At 42.0% G+C, this 12,422-nt stretch overlaps 1 protein-coding gene across 1 annotated transcript; it reads left to right on the top strand.

Moving 5' to 3' along the window:
• Positions 1–2,332: 2,332 nt before the first annotated feature.
• LOC142166212 (uncharacterized) lies at positions 2,333–2,701 on the top strand. Its single transcript, XM_075224748.1, has one exon. The coding sequence runs from the start codon at positions 2,333–2,335 to the stop codon at positions 2,699–2,701; it is 369 nt and encodes a 122-aa protein (XP_075080849.1).
• The last annotated feature ends 9,721 nt before the right edge of the window (positions 2,702–12,422 follow it).

The raw sequence follows: 12,422 nt of genomic DNA, 5'->3' as shown, positions 1-12,422 counted from the left end.
AGGCTAATTGCCGGTGCTGGATTTGATTATGGGCAGTTGTTGTGGCTAGGGATTTTGTTAAGGGCCTATGTGTGATGTGTTACATCGTGTGGTCGTGCCCTGTGGGCGTAGGCATAAGTTGTCGCAACTGGTTGAGGTTGGTACCATGTGTTGATGCGGTAATCGGGTTTTCTGGGAATGATGGGATGACGAGAAATTTGGTTCTAAGGCTTATTTGTATTGATGGAAGGGACAAATATCAGTTGAGATGGTGTCTTTGGGCCTATATGGATTGGGGTGACATGGGATCACCCGTGGGTGTATGTATGGTGAATGCACTCAGTGATTTGATGACTTTGGAATGATTCTTGACACGTTCGAGTACGAACGTTTATTTAAGAGAGGGAGAATGTAACGACCTGACTGGTCGTTTTAAGAATTAATGTCCCGATCGGCGGCATAAGGTCTCGAGCAGTTTCGTAATGTGTATTATGTCTTGCGTGTGTGGTTGAGATTGGTTTTCAGATGATTCGGGGTTAAATTAAAAGAACAATTCCTATTTTGAAGTTTAAATGAAAAGAGTTAGCCGGAGTTTGACCTTTGAGAAAACGACTCTGGAATGGAAATTTTATGATTCCAATAGTTTTGTATGGTGATTTTGGACTTAGGTGTGCGTCCGGATTTGAATTTGGAGGTCTGTAGGGTAATTTGAAGCATTTCGGCGAAATTGGAAAGTTGAAGTTTTTGGAAGGTTGAGGGGTTCGAGCGAGAGTTGACTTTGGTGATATCGGGTTCAGAATGAGATTTCGAGAGTTGGATTAGCCCCGTATATCGTTTGGAACTTGCATGCAAAATTTAACGTCATTCCGGGTTGTTTTGATGTGTTTTGGCATGGGTTTTAGAAGTTGGAATATTCAAAATTTTATAAGTTTGATTCATGGTGCGATTCGTAGTTCCGGCATTGTTTGATATGATTTGAGACCTCGAGTTGGTCCGTATTAGGTTATGGAACTTGTTAGTATGCTTGGACGGGGTCCCGGGGGCCCCGAATATGTTTCGGACGAGTCTTTCTGGATGAGCTCCCTGGGATCCCACCAAACATGGAAATTGATTTTGGGATTGATGTGATGCCAGACACGCATCCTATATCTATTCCACCCCACCGAATGGCACCGACAGAATTGAAGGAACTAAAGGAACAATTGAAGGACTTGCTCGAGAAGGGTTTGCAATACATGTATTGCAAAGTATGCCCATACATCTTCTTTCAGCAGTCAATACACCGACTTTTGTGATCAATAAACTACACAAGCTCATGGCTAGAATTTTTTGGAGTAATTCTGTAGATGGGAGAAGTAGACATTGGGCTTTTTGGGACACTTTGTGCTTGCCATATGAAGAAGGGGGTATAGGATTTAGATCCCTTCATGATGTGTCTAAAGACTTATTTTGCAACCTATGGTGGAACTTTAGAACTAAGCCATCTTTGTGGAGTTCTTTCATGAGCCAAAAGTATTGTAAGAAGTTAAATGCTATTGTAGTTCCTTGGAGAGATGGTTCACATGTGTGGAGAAAAATGCTAGAATGTAGGGACTACATTGAGCATCAAATTGTATGGCAACCAAAGATGGGATGAAACTATCCAAAAATGTATGTGAAGTAGTGCAAGGTGGGAGATGGAATACAAATAGGCTGAGAGAGTTGCTACCTGAGGAGTTGGCTGATCATATTCAGCAACACATCAAACCACCAGTGGATCATGGGATACAAGACAAACCATTTTGGATGCTTGAAACAAGAGGAGATTTCAGTGTCAAATCTGCGTGGGAATATGTAAGGAGGAGAAAGGAACCATGTAATGCATGTAGGATGATTTGGGTGAAGGGCTTGCCTTTTAAGATTCCGTTCTTTATGTGGAAGGTTTGGAAGAATAAGCTGCCTCTCGATGAGTTTTTCAAAAGACTAGGCTATTTAATGGCTTCAAGATGTTGGTGTTGTGTGCAACCTGAAGAAGAAACACTAACACATTTTTTTCCAGATCATATGCTTCTAGAAAAGTGTGGTATTATTTCCTTTCATGTGCAGGAAAAGCTATAAAAGGATTAACATTTCACCAAGCAGTGGTGAAGTGCTGGACAGTGCAGATTATTCCAAGGCTTCAACCAATACTTCAAGCTCTACCATCGATCATTGTATGGGAATTATGGAAGAGGAGAAATAGTTATAAACATGGAGATGCAGTAAAATTAATAGGGTCATTTATCAGGTATCAACTACTCTCCAGTCTCTTGTGAAATACAGAAAGACAAGCCTGCAAAATGTTCCTCATAAATGGCTAGATTTAGTGAGTATGATGGAACAATATACTCCTAAGTTGAAATTCACTAAAGTTTTGTGGGAATTTTCTGAGCATGGTTCGATAAAAGTTAATACATATGGGGCATCGAGAGGCAATCCAGGTAGGAGGTCAATTGATTATGTTTTGAGAAATGGAGAAGGAAATGTTGTATATGCATGTGGCAAGGAGATAAAAGAATGTACAAATACAGAAACTGAGGTGAGGGCCATTGCAGAAGCATTGAGATATTGTGTGGAGCATGATTGTGTCCTTATTGATTTGCATATCGATTCAATGCTTATCAAGAATGTAATACAAGGTGTGTGGACTACACCGTGGACTATGGCAGTGTATGTGGAGGAGATAAAGGAGTTAATGGGGTGATGTAACTTGAAAATTTCTCATACACTTAGAGAAGGTAACCAACTGGCAGATCACATTTGTCACAACCCAAAATTCCAACCTGTCGTGATGGCGCCTATCTCGATACTAGGCAAGCCGATAATCTCAATAAACCAAAACTTCTCTTTAAGGTTGAAAATATAATATTTAAATAAAATACAAACACTCCCCAAAACCAGGTGTCACTGAGTATATGAGCATCTAATATGAATACAAGTCTGGAAAATATAGTCTATAATAGTCTGAGACCAAATACAGTAAACAAAGAGATAGAGAAGGAGAGACAAGGTCTGCGGAACACGACAGCTACCTAAAAATCTCCTGAAAATCAACTGCGCGAAAAGATCAACACCCGCTATGTCCGGGAACACCAGGATCTACACACGAAGTGCAGGGTGTAGTATGAGGACAACCAACTCAGCAAGTAATAATAATAAATAAGGAACTGAAGATAGTAACGACCTACACAGTTATGGTTCATTTCCAGTAATTCCAGCAAAGAATAGACATTCAATCAAATCTGGTAGTTTAATGTCAAATCAATTTTATACAGTTCTTGTTCATGTAATCCGTATATCAAAATCTTTTAGAGATTTCACAATAATGACAGATAGCAACTAAGTGCAACAACAAATGAAAATCAGGTACAACCTCTTAGGACAACAATCACTCACCCGGCTCCCAGCCCTCATCACTCACTCTCATTGGGTATCAGCGTTCACTGGGGGTGTACAGACTCCGGAGGGGCTCCTACAGCCCAAGCGCTATAATCTGCACGGACAAATCACGTGCCATAATATAAATATCTGGATTAGTAGGGCCAACTCACGTGCTGCACGGCCAACTAACGTGCTATAGTATAATATAAGGATCCGCACGGCCAACTCACGTGCTATAGTCTAATATAAGGATCTGCACGGCCAACTTATGTGATGTACGGACAACTCACGTGCTATGATATCAATATCTTACAATCAGGCCCTCGGACTCTCTCAGTCATAAATCTCTCCAGTCTCTCGGGCTCTCATTAATCATGAAATCAGCCCAAACAACAATGCTATAATGTATCAATAATAATAACAGAGACTGAGATAAAATGTGCAAGTAAAAACTGAGACTGAGTACATATAACATTTAACAGGAAATTCAACAAGTACGCGACCTCTGTGGGTCCCAACAGTACCATCACATAGCCTAAGCATGATTTCTAACATGATTTACAGTCAAATTTTATCAACACATAGAGAGCATATAGCTAACAACAAATTATTCAACTTTACAGTTTTTCGGGATGGACCAAGTCACAATCCCCTAGGTGCACGCCCACACGCCCGTCACCTAGCATGTGCGTCACCTCCAAAATAATCACATGATACCAAAATCCGGGGTTTCATACCCTCAGGACTAGATTTAAAACTGTTACTTACCTCAAACGTGAAACTCTTTACTCTGCTATGCCTTTGACTCGCAAATCGGCCTCTGAATGCCTCGAATCTAGTCATAAATAATTCGTTTTAGTCAATAAAATTTATTGGAATTAATTTCATAAGAAAATACTATTTTTTCATAAAAATCCAAAATTTAGCTCAAAGATCGCCTGTGGGGCCCACGTCTCGGAACCCAACAAAAGTTACAAAATCCAAAAGCCCATTCAACTACGATTCTACCCATACCAATTTTACCAAAATCCGACCTCAACTCGACCCTCAAATCTACACATCTTATTTCCAAATTTCTAAGTTCCAATCTCCGATTTACACCTCAAAATCATGTAATCTAGTCGAATTATTCGATGATAATTCAATATTATGGAGTAGAAATGATCACAATGGACTTACCTCAAGTGTTCCTTGAAAATATATCAAAAATCGCCTCTCCTCAAGCTCTAATTTGTCAAAAATGGCGAATGGGACGAAGTCCCTATTTTTATAATTTCGCCCAGACAACCTCGGTTCTGCCTCAATCTTGGCCTTCGATCGTGGTCCTCAATCCTAGGCCACGATCCTGGGTTTCGATCCTAGGCCTCGATCGTGGCTTCGATCCTGATCCTCGATCATGGCCCTCGACCCTGGCCTTCGATCATGTCTTCGACCCTACCTTCGATCGTGACCCTCGACCCTGGGATCGATCATGGCTTCGATCGTGGCCCTCGACCCTGGGCTCGATCTGGGCTCAAATATAGGCTCAATTTCTGGGCTCGATTCGGAGAGATTTCTGGGCTCGAATCTGGCAAAAAAAATTCCAACAGAAGGAAATTGCAGCAGTTGTTGTAGTACAATTTTTGATCCGCTAACCATCTGAAACTCATCCGAGGCCCTCGGGACTTCAACCAAATATACCAACAAGTCCTAAAACATCATACGAACTTAGTCGAATCCTCAAATCACCTAAAACAACGCTAAAATCATGAATTACGCCCCAATTCAAGCTTATTGAACTTTGAAATTTCTAATTTCTAAAAATAACGCCAAAACCTATCAAATCACGTCCGATTGAGATCAAATTTTGCACACAAGTCATAAATGACATAAAATACCTATTAAAACTTTCAGAATTGGATTTTGACCCCGATAGCAAAAGGTCAACCCCTCGGTCAAACTTCCCAAAAATTTAACTTTAGGCATTTCAATTCTAATTTCTCTACGGACCTCCAACAATTCTTCCGTACACGCTCCTAAGTTCGAAATCACCATACGGAGCTATTGGAATTATCAGAATTTGAATCCGAGGTCGTTTACACATAGGTCCATATCCGGTCCACTTTTCTAACTTAATTTGTTTTTTTAATTATGAGACTAAGTGTCTCATTTCACTCCGAATTCCTTCCGGACCCAAACCAACTAACCCGATAAGTCATAAATAAATAGTAAGGCATAAATTGAGTAGTAAATGGGGAAATGGGGTTATAATATTCAAAATGACCGGCCAGGCCATTACATTCTCCCCCTCTTAAATAAACGTTCATCCTCAAACCGGTTTAGAATAATACCTGGAGTCTCAAATAAGTGTGGATATTTGTTCCGCATCTCCTGCTCCATCTCCCAAGTAGCTTCTCCGACTGGCTAGCCTCTCCACTGCACCTTCACTGATGCTATGTTCTTTGACCTCAGCTTTCGAACCTGCCGGTCTAAAATAGACACAGGCTCCACATCATAAGTCAAATTACCGTCCAGCTGTACTGTACTGAAAGCCAGAATGTGAGACGGATCCCCGACATACTTTCGTAGCATGGATACATGGAACACTGGATGAATACCTGATAGACTAGGTGGCAAAGCAAGTTCATAAGCCACCTCCCCAATTTTCTTAAGTATCTCAAAAGGCCCAATATACCGAGGGCTCAACTTGCCCTTCTTCCCGAACCTCAACACACCCTTCATGGGTGAAATCTTGAGCAGAACCTTCTCCCCAACCATGTGAACAACATTACGAACCTTCCTGTCGGCATAACTCTTCTGTCTAGACTGTGCCGTGCGAAGCCGTTCCTGAATTACTTTGACCTTCTCTAAAGCATCCTGAACCAAGTAAGTACCCAATAGACTAACCTCACCAGGCTCAAACCAAACCATCGGAGACTGACACCGTCTCCCATATAAAGCTTCATACGGAGCCATATGAATGCTTGACTGGTAGCTATTATTGTAAGAAAACTCTGCGAGTGGCAGAAATTGATCCCAAGAACCCCCAAAATCAATGACACAAGTGCATAACATATCCTCCAATATCTGAATAGTGCGCTCGGACTGTCCGTCCGTCTGAGGGTGAAATGTTGTACTCAACTGAACCTGTGTGCCCAATTCTCGCTGCACTGTCCTCCAAAACTGTGAGGTAAACTGCGTACCCCGATCTGAAATAATGGACACTGGCACCCCGTGTAGGCGAACAATCTCACGAATATAAATCCCATCCAACCGCTCCGAAGAATAATTAGTACCGACTGGAATAAAATGCGCACATTTGGTCAACCGATCTACTATCACCCAAACAGCATCAAACTTTCTCAAAGTCCGTGGGAGTCCAACTATGAAGTCCATGGTAATAAGCTCCCACTTCCACTCCAGAATTTCAAGTCTCTATAGCAATCCGCCCGGTATCTGGTGCTCGTACTTTACCTGTTGACAATTTAAACACCGAGATACAAACCCAACTATATCTTTCTCCATCTGCCTCCACCAATAGTGCTGTCTCAAATCCTTATACATTTTCGCGACGCCTGGATGAATAGAGTACCGCAAACTGTGAGCTTCCTGGAGAATCAGCTCACGCAAACCATCTACATTAGGTACACATAGACGACCCTGCATATGTAATACACCGTCATCTCTAATAGTGACTTCCTTGGCATTACCGTGCTGAACCGTGTCCTTAAGGACAAGCATATGTGGATCATCATACTGGCGCTCTCTGATGCGATCATATAAAGAAGACCGAGAAACCACACAGGCCAAAACTCAATTCGGCTCGGAAATATCCAATCTAACAAACTGATTAGCCAAGGCCTGAACCTCCAAGGCTAAAGGCCTCTCTTCTATCGGTACGTATGCTAAGCTGCCCAAAATCTCTACCTTACGACTCAAGGCATCGGCCACCACATTGGCCTTTCCGGGATGATAGAGAATGGTGATATCATAATCCTTAAGCAACTCCAACCACCTTCACTGCCGCAAGTTAAGATCCTTCTGTTTAAACAAATGTTGTAGACTCCGATGATCGGTATATACCTCACACTGGACACCGTACAAGTAATGCTGCCAAATTTTCAAGGCATGAACAATAGCTGCTAACTCAAGATCGTGGACCAGATAATTCTTCTCATGTACCTTTAACTGTCTGGACGCATAGGCAATCACCCTACCGTTTTGCATAAGTACTACGCTGAGACCAATCCGCGACATGTCACAATACACAGTATAAGACTCTGAACCTGTAGGCAACACCAATACTGAAGTTGTAGTTAAAGTTGTCTTGAGCTTCTGAAAGCTCTCTTCATATTCATCCGACCACCTGAACGGAGCACCATTCTGGGTCAATTTAGTCATAGGCGATGTAATAGACGAGAAACCCTCCACGAAACGACGATAATAACCGGCCAAGCTGAGAAAACTCTGAATCTCAGTAACTGAGAATGGTCTGGGCCAATTTTGAACAGCCTCTATCTTCTTCGAATTTGGCACTATATGTCCCAAGAATGCCACCGAACTAAGCCAGAACTCACACTTAGAGAATTTGGCATAATGTTTCTCCCCTATCAGCTTCTGTAATACAATACCCAAGTGTTGTGCATGCTCCTCCTGGCTACGTGAGTACACCAGAATATCATCAATGAATACCAAGACAAATAAATCAAGATATGGCTGAAATACACTATTCATCAAATGCATAAATGTTGTTGGGGCATTGGTTAGCCCAAAAGACATCACAAGAAATTCATAGTGGCCATAACGGGTCCTGAATGTCGTCTTTAGAATATTCGAATCCCGAATTTTTAATTGGTGATACCCAGACCTCAAATCAATTTTGGAGAACACCCTCGCTCCCTGAAGCTGGTCAAATAAATCATCAATACGCGGCAATGGATATTTATTCTTGATTGTAACTTTGTTCAACTGCATATAATCAATGCACATCCGCATAGTACCATCTTTCTTTTTCACAAACAGAATCGATGCACCCCAAGGTGACATACTAGGCCTAATAAACCCCTTTTTCAAGGAGTTCCTGAAGTTGCTCTTTCAATTCTTTTAACTCAGCTGGTGCCATATGATACGGAGGAATAGAAATGGGTTGAGTGCCCTGGACTAAGTCAATACCGAAATCAATGTCCCTGCCGTGTGGCATACCCGACAGGTCTGCAAGAAATACATCCGAAAAGTCTCGCACGACCGGTATTGAATCAATAATAAGAGCATCTGCATCAACATCTCTTACAAAGGCCAAATATGACAAGCATCCCTTTCCAACCATACGTTGGGCCTTCAAATAAGAAATTTAGGAACAAGATCTAGAGAACCCCTCCATTCAACCTTTGGCAACCCCGGCATCGTCAACGTCACGATTTTTGCGTGACAGTCCAGAATAGCATGACATGGGGACAACCAATCCATAACCAGGATTACATCGAAATCAACCAAACCGAGTAATAAGAGATCAACTCTAGTCTCTAGTTCCCCAATAGTTACCACACACGACCGATACACACAATCCACAGTAATAATATCGCCCACTAGTGTAGATACACAAATAGGTGAAACTAAGGACTCACAGGGCATATCCAGATAATGAGAAAAATACGATGATACATATGAATAAGTGGAACCAGGGTCAAATAATATAGAATCCTCCCTGTGGCATACTGAAACAATACCTGTGATCACTGCGTATGAGGCAACAACATCTGGCCTGGCAGGAAAGGCATAGAATCGAGCCTGCCCGCCACCTGATCGGCCTCCCCCTCTTGGGCGACCCCTAGCTGCTGACCCCCACCCCGAGCTGGCTAGGCGGGTGGTGTAACTGCTGGTGCTGGTGCCGTTGGTCGAGAACTCTGATGTGGAGCCCCACTCAACAGCCTAGGACACTCTCTCTTGAAGTGACCAAATTCTCCGCACTCAAAACAACCCCTCCTCTGACGGAACTACTACTCCTGATAACCCGAGGAATAACCTGCAGAAGCTTGTGCGGATGAGGCACGATTAGAACGCTGCGCTGGTAGTGCACTGAATGAAAACTGGCCTGAGTGAGCACTGTAAGAACCGTGGCTAGCTGTTGCACCACAATGATCTAGACGACCCGTCTGAGCGTGTCTATAAGAACGGCCCCTACCACGGTAAAACTGACCCTCTAAAGGAACACCACTGTAATCACCCAGACCACGAGGCCTCTTAGCCTCTCTCTCTCCACGTTCCTGGCTATGAACCATCTCTATCTACCGAGCAATGTCCACTACCTCCTCAAAAGTAGTACCAGATACTCTTTCCCTAGTCATAAGTAATCGCAGCTGATATGTGAGGCCATCAATGAACCTCCTAATCCTCTCCTTATCAGTGGGAACCAACCAGACTGCGTGCACGACCAACTCACGTGTTATAGTATAATATAAGGATCTGCACGGACAACTCACGTGCTGCACAGACAACTCATGTGCTATGATATCAATATCTTACAATCAGGCCCTCGGCCTCTCTCAGTCATAAATCTCTCCAGTCTCCCGGGCTCTCATTAATCATGAAATCACCCCAAACAATAATGATATGATGTATCAATAATAATAATAGAGACTGAGATAAAATGTGCAAGTAAAAACTGAGACTGAGTACATATAGCATTTAGCAGGAAATTCAACAAGTACGCGACCTCTGTGGGTCCCAACAGTACTATCACATAGCCTAAGCATAATTTCTAACATGATTTACAGTTAAATTTTATCAACACATAGAGAGCATATAGCTAACAAATTATTCAACTTTACAGTTTTCCGGGATGGACCAAGTCACAATCCCCTCGGTGCACGCCCACACGTCCACACGCCCGTTACCTAGCATGTGCGTCAGCTCCAAAATAATCACATGATACCAAAATCCGGAGTTTCATACCCTCAGGACTAGACTTAAAATTGTTACTTACCTCAAAATGTGAAACTCTTTACTCTGCTATGCCTTTGCCTTGCAAATCGGCCTCCGAATGCCTCGAATCTAGTCACAAATAATTCGTTTCAGTCAATAAAATTTATGGGAATTAATTCCATAAAAAAATACTAATTTTTCATAAAAATCCGAAATTTAGCTCAAAGATCGCCCGTGGGGCCCACATTTTGGAACCCAACAAAAGTTACAAAATCCGAAAGCCCATTCAACCATGAGTCTACCCATACCAATTTTACCAAAATCCGACCTCAACTCGACCCTCAAATCTACAAATCTTATTTTTCAAATTTCTAAGTTCCAATCTACAATTTACACCTCAAAATCATGTAATCTAGTCGGATTATTCGATGATAATTCAATATTATGGAGTATAAATGATCACAAGGGACATACCTCAAGTGTTCCTTGAAAATATATCAAAAATCGCCTCTCCTCAAGCTCTAATTTGTCAAAAATGGCGAATGGGACGAAGTCCTTATTTTTATAATTCCGCCCAGACAACCTCGGTTCTGCCTCAATCTTGGCCTTCGATCTTAGGCCTCGATCCTGGTCCTCGATCCTAGGCCTCGTTCGTGGCTTCGATCCTGATCCTCGATCATGGCCCTCGACCTTGGCCTTCGATCATGTCTTCGACCCTGCCTTTGACCGTGACCCTCGACCCTGGGCTCGATCATGGCTTCGATTGTGGCCCTCGACCCTGGGCTCGATCATGGCATCGATCGTGGCCCTCGTCCCTGGGCTCGATTTCTGGGCTCGATTCTAAGAGATTTCTAGGCTCGAATTAGGCAGAAGAAATTTCCAGCAGAAGGAATTTGCAGCAGCTGTTGTAGTTCAAGTTTTGATCTGTTAACCATCCGAAACTCACTCGAGGCCCTCGAGACCTCAACCAAATATACCAACAAGTCCTAAAACATCATAAAAACTTAGTCGAATCCTCAAATCACCTCAAATAATGCTAAAACTATGAATTACGCCCCAATTCAAGCCTATTGAACTTTGAAATTTCTAATTTTTACAAATAATGCCGAAACCTATCAAATCACGTCCGATTGACCTCAAATTTTGCACACAAGTCATAAATGACATAACATACCTATTAAAAGTTTCATAATTGAATTTCGACCCCGATATCAAAATTTCAACCCCTCGGTCAAACTTTCCAAAAATTCAACTTTCGGCATTTCAAGTCTAATTCCTCTACGGACCTCCAAAGATTATTCCGGACATGCTCCTAAGTACGAAATCACCATACAGAGCTATTGGAATTATCATAATTCGAATCGGAGGTCGTTTAGACATAGGTCCATATTTGGTCCACTTTTCTAACTTAAATTCTTTTTTTAATTATGAGACTAAGTGTCTCATTTCACTCTGAATTCCTTTCGGACCCGAACCAACTAACCCAATAAGTCATAAATCAATAGCAAGGCATAAATTGAGCAGTAAATGGAAAAATGGGATTATAATATTCAAAACGATCGGCCGGGTCGTTACAATATTGCTAAGTATGCTCTAGATACAGGTCCTGTGGAATGCCACTGTTTTATTGATCTAGATTTTAAAGGGAGAAGGATTGTGAATAGCGATAAGTTCCAATGCCCATACATAAGAGTAAAAGTTGCAAGAAGGTAGGAGGTGAGGAGGAAAGGAGTAGCAGGATTGGGGTGAAAGCTGGCAGTACAATTGATCATCATGCTCGAGTCCTTATGGAGGAGAGTATGGTGATCTCTTTTTTCACTAACCTAATTTTCTTTTTTGTAGGAAACGTTACTATACTCATGCCCTATCCTTTCAATAACTTCTATTTGGTGGTATTAGTACTATGTACTCATTGGACATTCCAATGGAAGGGAAGCAGGGATAGGCACAAGCATGGAACTTGAGAATCAAAGGAAACAACTAGGTTATTACGACCTCACTAGGAAACTGTCATGTAAATCTACATGAACACTATTTCATTAGGTCAAGAAACATAATTAACCTAGCAAACACTTGTAATATGCAACCTTCAAGGGATGGAAATACACACAAGAAGCAAGCACTGCCCAGATTCATATGGACGA

Source organism: Nicotiana tabacum, chromosome 2, assembly GCF_000715075.1.
Source record: "Nicotiana tabacum cultivar K326 chromosome 2, ASM71507v2, whole genome shotgun sequence".
NCBI classification, from domain to species: domain Eukaryota; kingdom Viridiplantae; phylum Streptophyta; class Magnoliopsida; order Solanales; family Solanaceae; genus Nicotiana; species Nicotiana tabacum.
This window is presented reverse-complemented; position numbering and strand designations above follow the sequence as displayed.